The sequence below is a fragment of the Thunnus maccoyii genome, chromosome 12, assembly GCF_910596095.1.
Source record: "Thunnus maccoyii chromosome 12, fThuMac1.1, whole genome shotgun sequence".
Classification (NCBI taxonomy): domain Eukaryota; kingdom Metazoa; phylum Chordata; class Actinopteri; order Scombriformes; family Scombridae; genus Thunnus; species Thunnus maccoyii.
The window spans coordinates 27,511,162-27,534,013 of record NC_056544.1 but is presented as its reverse complement, the minus strand read 5'-3'; the positions used below and the strand labels follow the sequence as shown (position 1 = coordinate 27,534,013).

General features: G+C 38.7%; 1 protein-coding gene across 2 annotated transcripts in view; it reads left to right on the top strand.

Moving 5' to 3' along the window:
• Window positions 1-8,340: 8,340 nt before the first annotated feature.
• Window positions 8,341-22,852, top strand: part of esyt2a (extended synaptotagmin-like protein 2a) — a 60,955-nt gene continuing 46,443 nt past the window's right edge. For both annotated transcript variants that reach the window (XM_042428740.1, XM_042428739.1), the window contains exons 1-2: window positions 8,341-8,558; window positions 10,465-10,864. In XM_042428740.1, coding sequence (XP_042284674.1) covers window positions 10,472-10,864 — 393 coding nt within the window. In that variant the 5' untranslated portion in view covers window positions 8,341-8,558; window positions 10,465-10,471. The remainder of the gene's footprint in view (window positions 8,559-10,464; window positions 10,865-22,852) is intronic.

Sequence of the window (22,852 nt, the reverse complement as noted above, 5' to 3'; positions counted from 1 at the left end):
TAATTTGTACTGTACTTTTCATGCAGTGAATCTCAAAGTGCTACGGTGTTAAAAACATATAACATAACAAAAATAACAAGAGTTAAAATGAAAAAGCCTTCCTGAAAAAAAGGTTTCATATCATAGTAGTAGCAGTTTCAAACCTGATTATCAAGTCAAGTCAGTTTTATTGATATAGCCCAATATCACAAATCACAAATTAGCCTCAAGGTGCTTTACAGTCTGTATAGCAGTACAACATCCTCTGTCCTCAGACCCTTAATTCGAATAAGAAAAAAACCCTTCAAGAGGAAGGAAACCTAATGAAGAGCAACAGAGCATTGACCACGATAACAAAATTATAATGGATTTATAATATATATATGAAGAATGTGATGAAGAGGATGCCAAGCAGCTTCTGGGTGCCACCAGAACAGAATAGGACCTGAGCCACGCAACCTCCCATCACCATGGAGACCTGGCAGGAGGAGAGACCACACATGCACACAGGAGAGATTCACATCTCACCGTTCACACACACACACACACACACACAGAGGAGAGGAGACAAGAAAAGACATTATTAACACAGCAGAGAGAGAGACAGAAGGAAAAACACATTGTTCAAAGAGAGAGACATGAGGTGAGGCTGAGCTCCTGCAGGATAGAGAATCAGATCCAAAACCTCATGAAATGGCATCGACAGCCAGGGAAACAGAGCGGTTCCAGGAGGGGTGCTGGTCCAGCAAGAGATGCCTGAGAGACAAGAGAGGACAGGAGGAGAAAATAGGGAGAGAAGAGAGCTGGGACGCTCATGTGCTTGTGGAACAAACAAACAGAAGGTTAGGGAGATGCAACAGTCACCAGAACAGTTGCAATAATCAATAATCTTGCCAGCAGGATGGTGCTTAGTAAGTTCATTGAGACAGAAACTGTCCTACCAAGCAGTGCAAGGTCCTGAAGTACTCAATTAAAGACAACTAATTGCAGGTTACGGCAAAAAAATGAGAGGAGGAGGAAATAGAAGAAGAAACAGAAGAAGAAAGAAGCAGAAGAAGGAGAAATAGAAGAAACAGAAGGAGAAGAAACAAAAGAAGGAGAAACAGAAGAATAAATTGAAGATGAAATAGAAGAAACAGAAGAAGAAAGACGAAGAAACAGAAGAAGAAACAGAAGAAAAACAGAAGCAGAAGAAATAGAAGAGGAAGAAATAGTCGTCTTCTTCTTGATGTCATCTTCTCCTTCTCGTCGTCGTCTTCCTCTTCTTCGTCTTCTTGTTGTCGTCTTCTTATTATCTCCCTCTTGTCGTCGTCTTCTTCTTCTTCCGGTCATCTCGTCTTCTTCTAGAGGATAGAAGTGGAAACAGGAGAAGACATAGAAGAAGAAAAAGAAACAGAAGAATAAATAGAAGAATAAATAGTCGTCTTCTTCATCTTCTTCTGCTTGTCGTCGTCTTCTTCTTGTTGTCATCGTCGTCTTCTTCTTTGTCTTCTTGTCGTCATCGTCTTCTACGTCTTTGTGTCGTCGTCGTCTTCCTCCTCTTCTTCATCTTCTTGTTGTTGTTGTCTTCTTATCTTCTTCTTGTCGTCGTCTTCTTCTTCTTCCGATCATTGTCGTCTTCTTCTTCTAGAAGATAGAAGTGGAAACAGGAGAAGACATAGAAGAAGAAAAAGAAGCAGAAGAAAAAGAGGCAGAAGAAGAAACAAAAGAAGAAACAAAAGAAGAAACAGAAGAAGAAAAAAAGAAGAAACAAAAGAAGAAACAAAAGAAGAAAAAAGAAGAAACAAAAGAAGAAACAAAAGAAGAAAAAAAAGAAGAAACAAAAGAAGAAATAGAAGAAGAAATAGTCGTCTTCTTCATCTTCTTCTGCTTGTCGTCGTCATCTTCTCTTTGTCGTCGTCGAAATAGAAGAAGAAACAAAAGAAGAAGAAACAGAAGAATAAATTGAAGATGAAATAGAAGAAACAGAAGAAGAAAGAAGAAGAAACAGAAGAAGAAACAGAAGAAAAACAGAAGCAGAAGAAATAGAAGAGGAAGAAATAGTCGTCTTCTTCTTGATGTCATCTTCTCCTTCTCATCGTCGTCTTCCTCTTCTTCGTCTTCTTGTTGTCGTTGTCTTCTTATTATCTCCCTCTTGTCGTCGTCTTCTTCTTCTTCCGGTCATCTCGTCTTCTTCTAGAGGATAGAAGTGGAAACAGGAGAAGACACAGAAGAAGAAAAAGAAACAGAAGAATAAATAGAAGAATAAATAGTCGTCTTCTTCATCTTCTTCTGCTTGTCGTCGTCTTCTTCTTGTCGTCATCGTCGTCTTCTTCTTTGTCTTCTTGTCGTCATCGTCTTCTACATCTTTGTGTCGTCGTCGTCTTCCTCCTCTTCGTCTTCTTGTCGTCGTCTTCATCTTCTTCTTCTTCCGGTCATTCTTGTCTTCTTCTAGAAGATAGAAGTGGAAACAGAAGAAGAAAAAGAAGCAGAAGAAACAACGTCATCTTCTCCTAATCGTCGTCGTCTTCTTCTTCTGCTTGTCGTCATCATCTTCTCTTTGTTGACGTCATCTTCTACGTCTTTGTGTCGTTGTCGTCTTCCTCTTCTTCATCTTCTTGTTGTTGTTGTCTTCTTATCTTCTTCTTGTCGTCGTCTTCTTCTTCTTCCGATCATTGTCGTCTTCTTCTTCTAGAAGATAGAAGTGGAAACAGGAGAAGACATAGAAGAAGAAAAAGAAGCAGAAGAAAAAGAGGCAGAAGAAGAAACAAAAGAAGAAACAAAAGAAGAAACAGAAGAAGAAAAAAAGAAGAAACAAAAGAAGAAAAAAAAGAAGAAAAAAGAAGAAACAAAAGAAGAAACAAAAGAAGAAAAAAAAAGAAGAAACAAAAGAAGAAATAGAAGAAGAAATAGTCGTCTTCTTCATCTTCTTCTGCTTGTCGTCGTCATCTTCTCTTTGTCGTCGTCGAAATAGAAGAAGAAACAAAAGAAGAAGAAACAGAAGAATAAATTGAAGATGAAATAGAAGAAACAGAAGAAGAAAGAAGAAGAAACAGAAGAAGAAACAGAAGAAAAACAGAAGCAGAAGAAATAGAAGAGGAAGAAATAGTCGTCTTCTTCTTGATGTCATCTTCTCCTTCTCGTCGTCGTCTTCCTCTTCTTCGTCTTCTTGTTGTCGTTGTCTTCTTATTATCTCCCTCTTGTCGTCGTCTTCTTCTTCTTCCGGTCATCTCGTCTTCTTCTAGAGGATAGAAGTGGAAACAGGAGAAGACACAGAAGAAGAAAAAGAAACAGAAGAATAAATAGAAGAATAAATAGTCGTCTTCTTCATCTTCTTCTGCTTGTCGTCGTCTTCTTCTTGTCGTCATCGTCGTCTTCTTCTTTGTCTTCTTGTCGTCATCGTCTTCTACATCTTTGTGTCGTCGTCGTCTTCCTCCTCTTCGTCTTCTTGTCGTCGTCTTCATCTTCTTCTTCTTCCGGTCATTCTTGTCTTCTTCTAGAAGATAGAAGTGGAAACAGAAGAAGAAAAAGAAGCAGAAGAAACAACGTCATCTTCTCCTAATCGTCGTCGTCTTCTTCTTCTGCTTGTCGTCATCATCTTCTCTTTGTTGACGTCATCTTCTACGTCTTTGTGTCGTTGTCGTCTTCCTCTTCTTCATCTTCTTGTTGTTGTTGTCTTCTTATCTTCTTCTTGTCGTCGTCTTCTTCTTCTTCCGATCATTGTCGTCTTCTTCTTCTAGAAGATAGAAGTGGAAACAGGAGAAGACATAGAAGAAGAAAAAGAAGCAGAAGAAGAAAAAGAGGCAGAAGAAGAAACAAAAGAAGAAACAGAAGAAGAAAAAAGAAGAAACAAAAGAAGAAAAAAGAAGAAACAAAAGAAGAAATAGAAGAAGAAATAGTCGTCTTCTTCATCTTCTTCTGCTTGTCGTCGTCATCTTCTCTTTGTCGTCGTCGAAATAGAAGAAGAAACAAAAGAAGAAGAAACAGAAGAATAAATTGAAGATGAAATAGAAGAAACAGAAGAAGAAAGAAGAAGAAACAGAAGAAGAAACAGATGAAGAAAGACGAAGAAACAGAAGAAGAAACAGAAGAAAAACAGAAGCAGAAGAAATAGAAGAGGAAGAAATAGTCGTCTTCTTCTTGATGTCATCTTCTCGTTGTCGTCTTCCTCTTCTTCGTCTTCTTGTTGTCGTTGTCTTCTTATTATTTCCCTCTTGTCGTCGTCTTCTTCTTCTTCCGGTCATCTCGTCTTCTTCTAGAAGATAGAAGTGGAAAAAGAAACAGAAGAAGAAAAAAAGAAGAGACAAAAGAAGAAAAAAAAGAAGAAACAGAAGAAGAAATAGAAGAAGAAAAAAAGAAGAAACAAAAGAAAAAATAGAAGAAGAAATAGTCGTCTTCTTCATCTTCTTCTGCTTGTCGTCGTCATTTTCTCTTTGTCGTCGTCGAAATAGAAGAAGAAACAAAAGAAGAAGAAACAGAAGAATAAATTGAAGATGAAATAGAAGAAACAGAAGAAGAAAGAAGAAGAAACAGAAGAAGAAACAGAAGAAGAAAGACGAAGAAACAGAAGAAGAAACAGAAGAAAAACAGAAGCAGAAGAAATAGAAGAGGAAGAAATAGTCGTCTTCTTCTTGATGTCATCTTCTCCTTCTCGTCGTCGTCTTCCTCTTCTTCGTCTTCTTGTTGTCGTTGTCTTCTTATTATCTCCCTCTTGTCGTCGTCTTCTTCTTCTTCCGGTCATCTCGTCTTCTTCTAGAAGATAGAAGTGGAAAAAGAAACAGAAGAAGAAAAAAAGAAGAGACAAAAGAAGAAAAAAAAGAAGAAACAGAAGAAGAAATAGAAGAAGAAATAGTCGTCTTCTTCATCCTCTTCTGCTTGTCGTCATCATCTTCTCTTTGTCGTCGTCGTCGTCTTCTTCTCCTCCTCCTCCTTGTCCTCTTCTTGTTGTCGTCGTCATCTTTGTCTTCTTGTCGTCGTCGTCTTCCTCTTCTTCCGGTCATTCTTGTCTTCTTCTGGAAGATAGAAGTGGAAACAGGAGAAGAAATAGAAGAAGAAACAGAAGAAGACAAAGAAGCAGAAGAAACAAGAGAAACAAAAGAAGAAAAAAAGAAGAAAAAAAGAAGAAACAGAAGGAAAAAATAAGAAATAAAGGAAGAAAAAAAGAAGTCGTCGTCTTCTTCTTCGTCTTCTTGTCGTCGTCGTCTTCTACGTCTTTGTGTCGTCGTTGTCTTCCTCTTCTTTGTCTTGTTGTTGTTGTTGTCTTCTTATCTTCTTCTTGTCGTCGTCTTCTTCTTCTTCCGATCATTGTCGTCTTCTTCTTCTAGAAGATAGAAGTGGAAACTGAAGAAGAAATAGAAGAAGAAACAAAAGAAGAAACAAAAGAAGAAAGAAGAAGAAACAGAAGAAGAAACAGAAGAATTAGAAGAAGAAATAGAAGAAGAAATCTTCTTCCGGTCATTGTCGTCTTCTTCTTCTAGAAGATAGAAGTGGAAACAGAAGAAGAAAAAGAAGCAGAAGAAACAACGTCATCTTCTCCTTATCATCGTCGTCTTCTTCTTCTGCTTGTCGTCGTCATCTTCCTCTTCTTCGTCTTCTTGTTGTTGTTGTCTTTTTCTTATTATCTTCTTCTTGTCGTCATCGTCTTCTTCCGATCATTGTCGTCTTCTTCTTCTAGAAGACAGAAGTGGAAACAGGAGAAATAGAAGAAGAAACAGAAGAAGAAACAAAAGAAGAAACAAAAGAAGAAACAAAAGAAGAAACAGAAGAAGAAAAAAAAGAAGAAACAAAAGAAGAAAAAAGAGAAGAAATAGAAGAAACAGAAGGAGAAGAAACAGAAGAAGAAACAGAAGCAGAAGAAATAGAAGAGGAAGAAATAGAAGAGGAAGAAATAGTCGTCTTCTTCTGCTTGTTGTCGTCATCTTCGTCTTCTCATCGCCGTTGTTGTCTTTTTCTTCTCGTCGTCTTCATCTCGTCGTCTTCTTCTTTTTCTTCTTCTTCTTGTCGTCGTTGTCTTCTTGTTGTCATCTTCTTGTTGTCATCGTCGTCTTCTTCTTCGTCTTCTTGTTGTTCTTCTTCTCGTCGTCGTCTTCTTCTTCGTCTTCTTGTTGTTCTTCTTCTCGTAATCGTCTTCTTCTTCGTCTTCTACTTCTATTTCTTCTCCTATTTCATGTTCTTCTATTTCTTTTTCTTCTTCTATTTCTTCTTCCTCTTCTTCTATTTCTTCTTCCTCCTCTTCTATTTCTTCCTCTATTTCTTCTTCTATTTCTTCTTCCTCTTCTTCTATTTCATCTTCTATTTCTTCTTCTATTTCTTCTTTTTCTTCTATTTCTTCTTCTATTTTTTCTTCTTGTCGTCGTCTTCTTCTTCTAGAAGATAGAAGTGGAAACAGAAGAAGAAAAAGAAGCAGAAGAAAAAGGAGAAGAAGAAGAAATAGAAGAAATAGAAGAAGAAATGGAAGAAGAAGAAATAGAAGAAACAGAAGAAGAAGAAACAGAAGAAGACAGAAGAAGAAAAAGAAGAAGAAAAAGAAGCAGAAGAAGAAACAAAAGAAGAAAAAAAGAAGAAACAGAAGAAGAAATAGAAGAAGAAATAGAAAAAAACAGAAGAAGAAGAAGAAACAGAAGGAGAAACAGAAGAAGAAGAAACAGAAGCAGAAAAAATAGAAGAAGAAATAGTCGTCTTCTTCTTGACGTCGTCATCTTCGTCTTCTTGTCGTCTTCTCCTCATCGTCGTCTTCTTGTTGTCATCGCTGTCTTCTTCTTTGTCTTCTTGTCGTCGTCATCTTGTTCTTCTTGTTGTCATCGTCTTCTTGTAGTCATCTTCTTGTTTTCATCGTCGTCTTCTGCTTTGTCTTTTTGTCGTCGTCTTCTTCTTGTTCTTCGTCTTCTTGTTGTCGTCGTCTTCTTCTTTTTCTTCTTCTTGTCGTCGTCGTCTTCTTCTTGTCGTCGTTGTCTTCTTGTTCTTGTCGTCTTCTTCTTCTTCTGAATGTTGTCATTCCAAATTGTAGTTGATTTGATTTTTGATTTGATTCACATGTACAGATCAGGGCTGATCGATCTGTGCATGTGTGAGTGTGTGTCTTCTGAGCGGAGCAGAGGAGAGGGGGGGCTTTTAAATCATGATGTTATGATGGTAGAGGCTCAGTGGTTGATGACTCTCAGCCATTGGTGTTGGACGATGGCATCGCCCATCGGAACAACCCTACCATATACTCAGAACATCCCCCTGGGTGTTCTCAGTGTCACCTATAACATTTCAATTCATTGTTTTTGGAAAAGCTCCAAACGTTATCAGATGACATCACAAATTTGAATTTTAGCAAAAAAATTTTTGGATTTGGGAGAGATTTGTTCATGTTCGCATACATTTTGAACCATCTCAGAGCATGGGATGGGATGGGACATTGTACTCACACAAGGTACAACACTGTTTTTGCTTCCATTGATGTCTGTTGAAGTAATTTGAATGAGGAAAAAATAAATACATTCTAGTAAAGTATTCTGTTTGAGCTCTCATTGCGTTGATCAGCTTCAGACCCACATTATAATTGAATATGGCCATTTATTGGTTTATTGATTCTGAAACTTTAAGGATAACACTGTAAAATTAGTGAATTACTTTGTAAAGCAAGTAGTAAAAGGTAATTTTATGATACATTCTGGTTATTAAACATCTTGAAATCTCACACATTACCCATACTTTTACATAGACCTTCTGGTTTTTGTACATTCAGAACCTCATACATTAATGTGAAATGTCTGTAGATATAGCCTATTGGGGAGTTGCTTGCAATTACTGTCAAATAATGTTTATATAAAGTAAACCCTTTACATTAATGGGAAAAGCCTGTAAATATATTGGAGAGTTGATTTTAATGATTGTCAAAAAATGTTTATGTAATGTGTATACCCCATACCAAAACTATTGTTTTAAGACAGACTGTGTTGTGAATTGTCCTTTAATCTGTTAACTGCTAATTGCCTCCATCCAGACATGATTTAACTAAAAATACGCTGTAACCGTTACTTGGACTTGTCACACCTGGACTATATTAGTATGGAGGTTTAAAAGATAGTTTAAAATTAGATTTGTGAGACATTGACAGTATAGTGGAATAGAAATTTAAGGATAAAAACTTTCCCTGACTGTTTTACCGCCGCAAGATGGCGCCCAGGTCTACCGTTATGTTCGTGTTTTATTTTTTTCCTAGGATGGCAAAGTCATGACCCGCCCTACTCTGCCTCTTATTGGCTTACCCTGATATTCTTACCCTAACCTTAACCAATCTCATTCATCATGCCTAAACCTAACCAACGAAGGCAATGAATACTATCCAATCAGAGGCAGAGTAGGGCGGGACATGACTTCGCCGTCCTAGGAAAAATAATTGGCCGTCCTCTCTGTCGGAGGCTGACCTCTTTCCCGCGATGACAGTTTCCTGCAGTCTGGCTGAGAGACGGACTGGTCGTCTTCACAGCAGGATGTACTGAAGGGGAAAGAGGGTAATCTGAGTTTAACTGGTCGCCATGCAGAGGACTGGGCTTGTCGAGTGAATTTTAGTTTATTTTCCAGGGAAGAGCGAATGTCGCAGGCTAATACCGGTGAGTATGTCGCGAGAAGCGTAGAGGAAGAAGTTAATTTTTTTTTTTCTCGCTGGTGTTTGGGTTACGCAGTGCTGGATACGTGTCAGTTTGTGGAGAGGACGTCACGGCTGAGTCCGTTCAAAAAATAAGAAATTTAAGCGTTTCTTTGCTTAAAGATAGATTTGTACCTACTGTAAGCATTGACTGACATTTATTTTGGATTCAATAGTCGGTGTTCTTCTATTCGGCATACATACGACCAAAGTAAACGACACTTGTTACAGTAAAACGTCAATTTTTCATAGTCTCTTCACACTTGTAGTCGCTATCTGCGGCTGCTGGTTTTGGTGACAGAAGATTGCGGCGACAGCGGTGGAGGCACTTTTCAAAGTTAAAACACTAATGAAAAAACAGTTTGTAGGGGTATTGGATGAATGCCGAATTGAAGATAAGTCCTAAATATTTCGCAGTATATATTAAGTTTGATACGTAACGATGCCACGTTTCCCAGGAATTGATGTAACAAAAAAATGACATTTTTATAAAGGAGTTTTGTACGAAATCCTCTCCACGCAGGAGGGCAGCCACTGGAATGACAGCTCAGACTGCAGACTGTATTGATATGCAATGTAGGGTGTGAACATATTTTTTGTAACTAGAATTTTTTGTGTCAACAGATACAATTGTTAAAAAAAAAAACTTGTCTAATATTGTCTCTGTTTGAGAATTTAGTTCATATAATCAGTAACTTAATTTGCATGTTACCAACTTTTGTGGACTTCTTTGTCGTAATGTTAGTAGCCTTATAAGGTGACACACTATTACCTGTGGAATCCATTTTTGATTAATTATTAAAGGTTAGCTTGTGAGTCAGCTGGATTTGCAAGATCACACCATCACAAGATCACGCAAGAATCCATTTCGTCAAGTTATGAGCTTGTGTCCGAACCACCGGTGGTTCGGACCAATCAGCGTCCTATGGGGATTCTCACATTATCTCGTGATCTTGTGAATCCAGCTGCCACACAAGGTAAGACGGTGATGGACAGATGGTCATCCAGTCACCTGCCAAGTATTTTTTGAAAGTGGCTGCCCTTTTCCGAACCAAACCGTCTGGCACGTCAGGTTATGTTAAAGGTGGCATTCAGTCCCACTAGATGTCACGCTAGAGCATCAGCATCTCAGACCAAAACAAACACGTAAAACCCAAACAAACCGTCAAACTAAACAGTGCTGATCAAATATGGTTCAAGATTCTGTTACTGTATTGCCTGTTTCTCACCTCACATGTTTTCAGAAACATATTTTAGTGTATTGTTTAGCTGTAATGTGAGAAAATTTGTGACCCGGCCACCATTTTGAAAACGGACTACCACTATATCCACTATATCTTTACATAGCAAATAGTTGTTTGCTGACATTTAGTGGGGCTGAATGTTGTATATTGCACCTTTACTATTTTACATGGGCTATACAATAATATTTTAATAAGATTTGCAGTGATATGTGGGTTGCTTCCTACCAAATTTTATGACAATGTTATTCAACTTTTGTTATTTTTCAGAATATTTGCGATTACAGTTTGGGGCATAACAACCCTGGTGGTTGATATTCGGCTCTTTGGTGCACAGGAAGAAAAACAAACACATTTCTCAGAGCAGTGTGCTGTCAGTACACTTGTATTCAGTGTAAGCTCTAATGCAAATAACTAGTAATAGGTTACACTAAATCTTATGGTACATTTGTGGGACTCAATAGTTATCTTGTTGTGATTTTGTCATGCTTAATGTTGTTTTACTCCCGAGGGTATAACTACAGCACATGTGTGGTATTATTTTTTGACCTTTGACCTATGCGGATAAAAGTCTTGCTGAATGAGGCCTCTATTTGCAGTGACAAGAAATGTAAATGTCTGTCTTTCCAGAGAGGAAATGAGTAGCAGTGCCGGGACCAGGACGGAAGGTTCGGCGGGACCAGCTGTTAAGGAGAACGGGCCAGCCGGAGCGCCCAACAGCATGGTGAGCCCTAACGTGAGCCCGCCTCTGTCCCCGGACGAGCTGGACGATGAGCCGCAGTCATCTCTGACAGATGTCACCCAAATGTGGATTAAATTTGCCAAGACTTTTGCCATCATCTTCCCTATCTACATCTTGGGATACTTTGAGTTCAGCTTCAGCTGGGTTCTGATCGGACTCGCCATGTTGTTCTATTGGAGGAAGAACCACGGCAATAAAGACTACAGGATAAACCGTGCCTTAGCATTCCTGGACCATGAGGATAAAACAGCGAGGCAAAGTGTTCCTACTACTGAGCTGCCACCATGGGTGAGTTCTGGAGTACTATTCTGTTATTATCACTGTCTTGTTGCTATGTATTTTGACTCTGTTTCAAGCCTCAACATTCCCTTGGGTGTGTTCCCAGCCAGCAACAAGTAAAGGACGTCAACATTGACTGGTTGCCTGCCAAACTGACTGACAGAGATAACTTCCCTGCCATGGCCAAAATCCAACCTTAGTTTGTCCTCCCACTGATTTTGTTCAGTTTCTCTTCTTAAAACACTGCAGACTGAACATCCCAGCACACATCCTCCTGCATGTGAGGTGTTGAGAGGAGACTTAAGATATGCCAAGAGACATGTCACTGTGTTTTGAGAAATGCAGCATATGAAAATGTATTACTAACTTTCATTTTCTCATGTGAGTTTATGAAACAAGTCATTTTGGGGCAATGTAGCTGGCAACAAAACAGAGAAAATGACGTTTTTGGTAGTTCAATATTAAGAATATCCAGCAATGTGAGGCCCAAGAAGTTTTACCTTGTATCACTAAATTTGTTTTTAATTAATAATCTACATCAGATTTTTCCGCTGGTTTTTGGATGAGGAAGGCCAGTATGGTGACAATCACAGCAGCCAGGGATAAACAGAGCAACGTCTCTTGACACTTGATACTGCGACACTTTCATTTTAGTCCACAGGACGAATCAAACTTTGTTGCCTGTTAATGAGGGTCTCATAAATAGCCATTGGAAATGTCACACATTCTGCACCGTTTGCTGAAGGCGCAAAAGCTCGTCATCAGTTCCATGATCTAATCTGCATTGGGCTCTTGAAATGGAGTCATCCATAAATAATTTACACATGGCCTCTGAGCCTACGGGGCCTACGGGGCTCCCGAGGATGGCTTTGCTAAAGCAGAGGAGAGTTATCAAACCCTGCTCTAATTTTCACGTTCGGTAGTCATCTCCTCTCGGCGCGGTTGCTTGTCAGTGTGCAGTCAGGATTTCCTGTTCTTCAATGAGACACCGGTGTGGAGAAGGAGGAGGAGGAGGAGGAGGAAGCAGGCTGGCCACACACACACCTTCCACATAGCTGTCATTCTTCTCTCTGTCTGCTCACACTGCACTCCTGACATAATGACAAGCTCTTTAGGCAACCTTTCTAGTTGCCAGCATGCTAGGAATGGACATTGAACATTGGGGCGTGTGAACACAGGATGTGCAGTATATGAGCGAACCGGTATCATTCGCTGTCGGCAGATTGGTTCCTTCGGCCTGTTGTGGCGCAGATCCACTTCTCCTTGAAACCTTTTCAGAGCAGGGAAACTTCACTTCCACTCTCCCATTTCTAATTTCCAAGCATTATGAAATCCACAAATAGATCAGAATCTATTTATGTGTCACGACATTAGGAATACAGCCTTAAATCTGTCGCTTTGACTGGCTGTTTGTGTAGACTCATCCTTAAATGCGTTCCTTGTCTTCACGTTCTCATCGACTTCTCAAAGGCAACTGAACAAATTTCATCAACTGAAGAAGACTGTGAGACATGCTAGAAAGCAAGTGGAACATTAGGGTTTTTTTTTTCTTTCTGTCAAGGAGATCAAAAATGAATTTCCACACTGAGGTTTACTGAATATTTGCTGAATACCACATTAGGTTGATTATAACATGGTGGTTATGAGTGGACATCAGGCTGATCATGGGACTCTTGTTTGGGAAGATTAGCTGAGCTTTAACCATCATGGAGAGATCTGATTCTTGTCTAAAAAGACTAAAAAATTTGGGATTTATCTGTAACTGAAAAGAAAAAGGTTCCCCCCCAGGGTATCATTCCTTGTCTCAGGATTCACTTTTAATACAACAGGGCTCCTAATAATGTGTGAACACTTCAACAGAGTTTTGATTTAGTTAGAAACTGCACCACGATGACTCAGGGTCTTTTCAGTGATCTTCTTATCATTGAGTTTTGTGGTTAGTGTGACAGAGGTGAAGCAGATAAAGTATCTTCTATGAAAACAAGGACAGACTGAGAGTCTTTTAGGGGTCAAAGTTCATTGCTGATTGTTGCTCATTATCAGTAGGATATGCAAATCATTTGGCATCCTTTCACTGGTTCCCGAATTTCCCTTTAATCAGGCAAACAAAGAGCTGTCAATCAACAGTGTTTGGTTTACACATCCAAAATGTCATTAGCCACGTTGTTGTGAGTTACAACATCTGTGACAAAGGCTGCGTCAAACATGCAGCATTTAAGACAAAAGAGAGAAGGTTTCTGACTCACAACACAGCAAACATGACAGCTGCTTTCAACCAGAGTGTCCCTGCTTACAGAAAAGCTTTTTTACTTCGGGGTACCAGGGATGTTGCTGAGCACTGTTTTTCCTCAAGGTCTTTGAGATAATGGATGCGATGATGTGATGCCCTGTGATGAGAAAGGGGATGGGTTTGTGTCCGGTTGGAGTCCTGCCATTCACTCATCCTCTCACAGTTTCCTGGCATCATCATCATCATCATCATCGTCGTAAACAGAAAATATGATTGCAGTAACGAAGCCTCTTCATCACAGAGGCATCAGTTTTCTGTGTAAACAAAAGTGATGAATTGTCAGGGGTTTTTTTTTTAGGTGTGGAAATTATTCATAATTACATCAAACATTCTGAAAATTTAGAAACCTATTATTAAGAAGCAATTATATATTCTGACATACATCAAGTGTCAGTTATTGAATTTGATTGCTGTGCTATTACTCTTTAGAATAATGATTATGAAATAATTCATATGGCCCTAACCTTGACAATCCCAAGAACTGATGGAAGGAATGATGGGAAAACCTGTGAAATTCAGAAGGATTTGGAAGGATGCAGTGTTTCCCCTATAATAGTACAGGTCTGGCGGGCTGCCATGCCAATGAGAACCCCTGCCAGGCCAAAAATACTTCATATACACTAATATATCAAATGTCATGATATGAGATATTCAATTTACAATAACATAAATCAGAGAAAAGTCCTAAATCATCATATTTAACAAGTTGCAGTCCTCAAAATGTTTGGTATTTTTGGCATGATAAATGATTTAAAGGTGCAGTGTGTAGAATTTATTGGCATCTAGCAGATCAGACTTGGCAGAAATGGAATATAATATTCATAAGTATGTTTTAATTAAAGTATATTTACCTGAAAATGTCTTTTTGTTAACTTAGAATGAGTCCTTTATATCGACATAGGGAGCAGGTCCTCTTCCATGGAGTCTGCCATATTTCTACGGTAGACGAGAAGGGACAAACCAAACACTGGCTCTAGAGAGGCCCTTCATGTTTTTTGCAGGTTTTGCAGCCACCGTAGGTTCTCCTACATGCCTGGAAGGGGAGGGTTAGGGGTATTCATGTGGTTGCAATCTGCAACGTCACTGCTAGATGCCGCTAAATCCTTCACACTGGACCTTTGAATGAGATTTCAGTTAGCAAAATTGTTGGCGATTAAATTTTTGACTACTAGATTGAACAGATGAATTGACTGTTGTTACAGCACTACACTTCTTTTTTGCTGCCATGGAGCTGGAGCCAGTGGTGAAAGGTGTTGCTTTTTCAGGGTGAAAAATTTCACACTTTGGCGCTGCAAAATCAACAAGCAACAAGTAGATTTTTATCTAGTGGTTTCAGTGAATTTCATTGTCCTGATAAAACATAGGTCTCATTTTTGGGTGCAATTCTTGGAGCAATTGATGAATTGCACTTCAATGGGCAAATACAAGACATGACAGACAGAAGAACACAAATAAATCTAATTTATAAAATCAAACACAATACAATACACTGTCAAGCGATGAAGCATCTGTAATTATCACTGAAATAATCACTGAAAAATAGATTTTGGTTGTGAACCTTTAATCTCTTCCTGGCTCGCCCTCTTAGCAAATGTGCCTGGAACGAGGCTTGATGGGCAGCGTGGGCAGCAGCTCAGAGTTAGCAAGCCAAGAATGCCTGAGGTAATGGTTCAGTTTTATGTTTCTGAAGACAAATGGACAAGCTGCATAACTCAGTGCTGTCAGACACAAAAAGATGCGTCTACAGGAAGGGATGTTGTTCGTGTTTTGCTGATATTCAGGTCAGGAGTATTTAAAGCTATACAGTAGAGGAACTGTCTCATTAACAGGCCGTGAAAGTCACAGATGACCAACTTTCATCTCATCTAATATAAAGTAATATGCATTTAGAATCAAAGACGCGTTTCAGACACTTGTGACACCAATTTAAAATGCTCTGTTTACTCAGTGAATGTAGTGTGTTTGTGTCTAGTAAATAGTTTTATGTTTATTTCACGGCATATATGGTAGAAAACACAACACTACAACAAATACTTTGAACATAATAGTTTTATGTGCAGTTTGACTTGTAGAAAACGCTAAAATACTTGCATTGTGAGCTACATTATAAATATATTAGGGCAGCAACTAACAATTAATTTCATCATTGATTATTTTGTCTATTAATGTCTTTATTTTCTAATTTCACACAAATGCCCGTCACAATTCCCCAGAGCTCAAACAAACAAAAGCAGCAAATCCTAATTCCCATCCTTTTTGTTCTGTAGCCCTGGGTCGATACGCTTATCTCCCGATCTGTTACTATCACAATATTTTGGTGCCAGTTTGCTTCAGAATCAATTAGAGGGCACTATTTTCAGTCTCTTGCTCCAGTAAACTGTGTGCCAAAACCCTTCACTGGTGTCCTTAATCCACTGAAATACAATAAGAAACACAACTGGCAGATAAGATAAATGGTCCACAGCCTTTTTTATTTTAACTGCATTAATTAATGAATGAATTAATATGAAAGTATCTTACAGCCTCCTGTCTGTATGAGAATAACAAAATGAGGGGGAAGCAGGGTGCTCCTCTGTGTTATTAACATCATGTCTCCAGCAAAGGAGAGCAGCCTCTCTGCTACGCGGGGGAAGCCATTGTTGTCTGAGACGCTGAGCAGGCGCAACGTTTTTGAGGTGAAACAGAGAATCGAGTTATTTTCTTCAGAGTTGGTTTAAGTTGTTTAATTCTGCGGTGTGTGACGGTCAGCTGCTCTCGTTGTTGTTACTGCTGATCGCTGCTCCGCTCCGCTAACGTTCTGAGTGACGGTGAAGAAAGTTCACAGTACGCTTCATAGTCTCGTTGTTAAATGTCTGCATGCTACACTGCCCTCACAGTCGAGTTCCGCCTTATCCGTTCTGTCAACATCACGTTATTAATAAACATTTAGAAAATCGATTTTTGACATTTGTGAATCGATTCAGAATCGCAGGAGATGTGAACACATTTTTTTGACCCCCCCTGTTGTTTTGAATACATTTTTGACCCATTTATATATTATTTGATTACTTTCTGGTACCAAATTTCAGAAAATCCTGGTCTTTTTTTTAAACGTTATATCATATTACATGCTTTTCTTTGTCAGTGTGCATTTTAAAGAAGCCGCACACTCTTGCTCAGTCTCCGTTCTCATGCCGTCTGTAACTCCAGTGTGTCCGTCTGCGATTACACCGTTGCTCTCTAATCCTTTGATCCATATAAGCTGGAAAATCAAAAAAGTTTGTGATGAACAGAGCGAAGATAAGCAGACAACACAGGAATGTGTAACCTTTTTAAAAGTCATAAATTGATTAGAAATGCATGACTTAAAATATTATTGATTTTTCACAACAGAATTTGTTTATATAAAGTTCAAATGAGATGAAATACGCCTCATCGGTCCGGTATCTGTTCGGCTGGAATTCTAGTAATATCAGAGTTACATTTTATTTATCACACACCATAAAAAAGGCACAAAACTCTGCTGCAAAATACCAAAAATGTAAGTTAATTTCCAAAACAATATACAGCACAAGTCAAAAGTTTGGACACACCTTCACATTTACTTGAATGAGAAAGTACGTACAATGCAAATACATGCAAGGGTTCTGCTACCTCTTTCAGACGGCGGTTTGGTCATTTTGAAACAAACTTATACGTGGAATTTAGGCCAAAGGCGACAAAGGTCATCTTAGGTCATTGCTGGCTGCTTTTATTGGATATGATGAAATGTCTCCAGCAGCAGTTTTAACGAGGAGGAATGAGGTTAGACTGATAACCTTAATAATCTAGAAATTTGACACATGCTGCATGATAAAGGCCACAGGATTAGAGTAGTAGTTTTGTATTTTCACATTTCAGCTTCTCAAATGTGAAGATTTTTTGCTTTTCTTTGTGATTAATTACAGTAAACTGATTATTCTTTGGGGTTTTTTGACTTTGTTGGTTAAAAGACGTCCACCTTGGCTGGGATATTATAGCATAGACATTTTTTCCACTATTTTCTGACATTTTTATAGACTAAATTATTATTTCTAGGTGTGTATATGTGTTACTGTAGCTGGGTGGTGCAGGAAAAAGTGCAGCTAAACCTTTCCCTTCACACAACTAAAGGTTAAAGCAACCGAGTCTCTCTGTCATCAGCTTTTCAAAAGACTGACATGGAAGCTAACTACAACCAAAGTGTAACTGTTGCCCTCCTCCTCCTCCTCCTCCTCCTCCTCCCTCTCCTTCTCCTCCTCCTCCTCCTCCTCTTCGTCTCTGTGTACTCAAATGACATGGCATGGGTGGGGCTTCCCTGTTTCTTTTTGATGTGCCAAAGGGCGGGGCTCTGCTCCACGGCCGAGAATGGAAACAATGTGGAGGAACAGAAAGGCCTTGTGCTGCTCCGCTCGGCTTCTACCTCGACTCTCAAAACGTTTCTTATTGCTTCGTTATCCGCCGCGTCGGGTTTGAAAAAAAAAGGTCGATGACCATTAGATTTAGTATTGATATTTGTCTTTATTTGAGTGTGTTTACATTCACATCTGTTGAGCAGAAAATTAATCAGCAACTATTTTGATTATCGAATAATCATTTTAATTAAAGCCAAAATGCCAAAAAATCTGCTGGTTGCTTCTCATATCTGAGGATTTGAAGCTTTTCTGTGTCATATTTATATGAGAGTAAAGTGAATTTCTTTGGATTTTTAATCAGACAAAACAAGATATTTGGGCTCTAAGAAATTATTACGGACATTTTTCACAATTTTTTTTGGTCATTTTGTGGATGAAACGATGAATCGATAATGAAAATAATCGTTGATATCAGGCCTGTATCTCCTCCTAGCAGAGAGAGATCACAGTCATAATGTGTTTAAGTTAGAATACACTTTTTAAAGTGACTCAGCAGAGCTTTTAATGGTAGCGTTTTTAAAAAAAATACAGTGTTTTTCTTCTTGTTTATGCACTCTGAAGCTGAGAAAAGAGAGACGATGCTGACAGATATTTAGTTTCCATTCAAATATATTCAAATGATTTTGTTCACTACAGTGAAAACACAACAAAAATAATGAATGGAGTAAAAAGTGTTTTCAACAACGTGATTTATTACAGATTTTTTTTCAGTTTCACCTCCAGCCAGCAGCAACGACTCCAAAGTAGATTAATGATATTTGTTTTGCCTGCCAATACTTCTTGGACAAGGATCCTGCTTTTTCAAATTAATCTTAAAACATTAATACTGAGAAGCCTTTCATAGACTGAGAACAGTAAGAGGCATTAGCTTGTATAGTTTGAACTGGTGAAAGTAAAAATGCCCCCAAATTAGCTGGTTTCAGGTTCTTAATTGATGATTGAAGTGATGATTTAATGCTTTTCTTTGTCGTACATGACGGTAAGTTGAATATCTTTGAGGTTTGGACATTTTAAGATGTCTTCTTGGGTTGTGGGGAACTATAACGGATATTTTCCCACTATTTTCTAGACAAAACAAAACTCGATTGGTCAAAAAATAACCAGTAGATTGATAGATAATGAAAATAATTGCTAGTTGCAGCCATAATACCATATAAAAGACAATAATATACATTCAGCTTTGACCCTAATTGATGAAAAATGTTCACAAAATGAATTTTATATCAAAATCTATGGAACGTCAACATCTAGTCTCGGTTAACACCATCAGCACGACAGAGCACTCAGATTTCCTGTACTTATCTCTCTCCTGAATGCAATCTATCCTGATATCCTCGACAGTCAGCCTCTCTCGCTCTCTCTCTCTCTCTCGCTGAGCCTAAATATAGACGTCAGCGTGGCGCAACTGTCTCGTCATACGGGTCTCCTGTTTCTGCACCTTTCAACGCCTCCCGCCGTTTGAAGGGAAGCTGATTGAGCTGATTTGCTCGCTTGTTTCGGTTGTCACCTTTCGGAGAGGAAGGGGGGGGTCTCTCCTCCCGTCAGAAACAGGTTTAGTGACAGAGCGTACGTTTAAGACGATGACAGGAAATGCAGTTTTATTTATTTATTTTGTCAATTGCTCTTTAAAGGTGCAGTGTGTAGAATTTAGTGGCTTCTAGCGGAACGGACTTGGCAGAAAAAGTATGTTTTAATTAGCGTATAATCACCTGAAAATAAGAATCGTTGTGTTTTCATTACTTTAAAATGAGCCCTTTATATCTACATAGGGAGCAGGTCCTCTTCTGCAGAGCCCGTCATGTTGCACCGCCATGTTTTCTACAGTAGCCCAGAACAGACAAACCAAACACCGTTTGCATTTTTTGCAAGTTTCGTGGCAACCATACGTGGGGGGGGATACAATCTTCAACGTCACTGTGATATGCCACTAAATCCTACGCACTGGTCCTTTAAAGTTTATAAATTCCAGCAGCACAGTACAGTAATTATTCATTCTCGCCGTGCCTTTCACTCACACACATGCTTTGTATCGGTGGGGGGGGGTGTGGCTGGAAAGGGAGGTTAGGATTTCCAAACAGCTGTTACATAGTTGGCCTGTGAGTCTCACCCACTTGACTCGCCTTGACACAGAGACGCGCACACACACACACACGATTCACTCAAAGAGATGCTCCAAGCTTGACACTGATCGCCGACTGGTTCCTGTTCCTAAACAATCTTACAGAAAGCTCTCAGGCCGAGCCAAGTCCGAGCTTCAGATCTGTTACACTTGCTGTTTGTGGCGGATTCAGACTGAAAACACTGCATTAAAATATGTATTTAATATCGCAAGCGTCTGTGCTGGAGCGGGCGTGTTGCTACAGGCAGATAAAACGCCATCCAGGAAGTAATAACCCATAACTTCTGTAGGTTTATTAGATACTATGAGACAGGATTTAAATCCTTTGGAAAGCTATCGTAACGTTTAAAGTTAATTTGTAACTAGTTTGATAATCAGTTGATCATTTTTTGGTCATTTTTCAAGCAAAAATGCCAAATATTTGATGTTTCCAGCTTCTCAAGCGTGAAGATTTGCTGTTTTTCCTTTATATACATGACAGTTAATTGAACATCTTAACATTTTAGACTGTTGGTCAAACGAAACAAGATATTTGAAGACATCACCGCCGCCTCTGAGAAACGTTGAATGCAGTTAATTCATTATTTTCTTACCATGTCATAGTCTAAACAATTAATCCAGAAGATAATAAACGGTTAATTAGTTGCAGACCTAAACTGACTGTGAGTTCAGGTTTTTGTTGGACCTCTTTCAATGCCAGAATCTCTTCACGGAAGATCGTTGGTCAGGTGGTGGCGTCGGAAGTGTGGGAAAGCGGAAGTGACGGAGAGAAATAGAACAAGAGGAAATAAAAAACTCACCCACGGTGGTATAAAGACAGAACGCCAGGGGAGAGATCTTCCTTATTGACCTTTCACCAAAGCGTCATTATTAATTTTAAAGGAAAGATTACATCTTAAACACGTTATATTGGTGTATCCTGTTGTTTTTGTGGTCACAACGCCCCCTCCCTCTGTTCTAAGAACACCATTTATGTCATCGATTTTAATTATTGTGTCTATGAAATGATATAAAATAGTGGAAAAAATGGCATTTGCAATTTCTCAGAGGCCACAGCGATGTCTTCAATTTGCTTGTTTGCCTGATTAAGAGTCTAAAATGTTACTAAGAGACAAAAGACAATAAATCATCACATTTGAGAAGCTGGAACCAGAATGTTTTTTTTTTTTTTTTGCTTGGAAAAATGACTGAAACAATTAACCAAAATATCAAAACAGCTGCTGATTAATTCCCCGTGGGTCGACTAATTGCTTAATCGACTAATCTCTGCAGTGATCCGTCACTGAGAGGCTCTTTTTATCGGAGCTTTCAGAGTTGGCGGTGACATCATCAGCGGGTTGAAGGAATGAATGTCTGACGGCGAAAGCTTTTGTCCTTCCTCTGCTCTTTTTAAATGCAGGAGCCATTGTTACTCTCAAAAGAGAGAAATGAGGAAATGAATCAGTTTCCTTGCTTTGTCACATTGTGGACTTCTTTTATAGGGAATTTTACATCATAGGAACTAATAACATGTCTTAATTTGTTCCCACGTTTTACTCGTCTCCATCATTTATATTCTTTTTTTTTTTTTTTTTTTTTTTTTTTTTGCAGTGTGGTTTCAATCTCCAAAACTCTTACCAGCTGTTTTTGTTCATATTTCAGCCTGAATCTCTTCTTCTCTTGTATCTCTCTGCATCAGGCTTGTTTCTTCTTCTTCTGCTTATATTGACTTTTATTGGCAATTTAGTCTCCAATGCTGAGTCATGTGGGCTGGTCCATTATTACCGTACCACCTAAGTGTTGTTTCCTGTTTACTCGTTCAATGACTCTCATTTACTGAGTTTTAACTGCACTTCTGTTTTCCTAACTGTTAACTCCATATACTTCCATATATATATTTATATAGTTTTATCTTGCTTTTATCTTAAATATTTCCCTTTCTGATCCCTGCATTCAGTTTTTCTCTCTGTTAGTCCTTCGCTCTGAAAAACTGGCCGCTGTTTACCCTAAAAAGGGAGAAAATTGTGATGCTGTCGCTGCCTGTTTTATTAGACAGATGAGTCATTCTTTCCTACTTTTTATTGCTCAATACTTGAATTCCTTTTGTTGTTTTTGTTTTGATGTCCATGAAGTTGCAACAGATGCTGCCTGTTGCTTCGGCGTAGCTTTGACTTTGACTTCTACCTTTTAATAAACTTATAAATGGACAGAAACACTGTTAAAAAAATACACTACCAACAATTTTCTATTGTATTTACATGTTTAGCTAAATTGTAATCCCTGTTCTCTAGATGATTATGTTATATGTGTCATCATCTGTTTGCTTTATGCGGTTGCTATGATACGACACCATGACAGAGACGGTGATGTGTCACGAGTATTTCTTGATTTCTTGTAAGTCGTATATCGTCGTGGTGATGGAGAAATGGTATTTAAACAACAGTTGTAAAAAAAATAAACCTGAGACACCAGATAAACGTTTGTAGTTTACATTTTAGCAGCTTTGATTGGATGAGATGGAAGGACTCAATTTTGGAACACTTTATTTTCCGTCTGTGTAATTTCTCTAATCATTTCCCAGAACGAACTGTGTAATTTGGCACTAATTAAAGAAAACACAAACACAAAGTTCTGTTGTGTTTAAGTCGTGTTTATAAGCAGTTGTCGAGTTACGAAGGGAATTTCCGCTCCGAAGAAGCGCTCCATTTAAACTTAAATACTGTTTCTATGCTAATATTCATCCATCAGTCATTCAGTCATGAATTGTATGTTTGTACAAACTTATAACAAACCTTTTTTAACGTTCAGCTGACCTGCTGTACGCTCACTAAAAGACTCATTAAATGATTAATTTACAAATATCAAATTACATCGTTATTCCCAGGAACTTTTAGCTAAATGCACAGTAACATATCAGCTGCTTTCCAGGGAATTATTGGAACATATGGGACAAAATATAACTATAACTTGTGATTTTTCCTTGTGTAGTGAACATGTTTTATTATAAAACGTTACGCCCACTACTACAAGTAGCGACTGGATGGTACAACTGCACCTTCATCCTTAACAAATATCTCTAAAGGATTACCTCACTCCTGTTTCCCGACCAACATCCCACAGAGACGCCACACCTTCCCAACCAGCTACCTCCCTAAACCTGTTCTACAGTCCCAGACTTAAGGTCTGCTTACAGATAA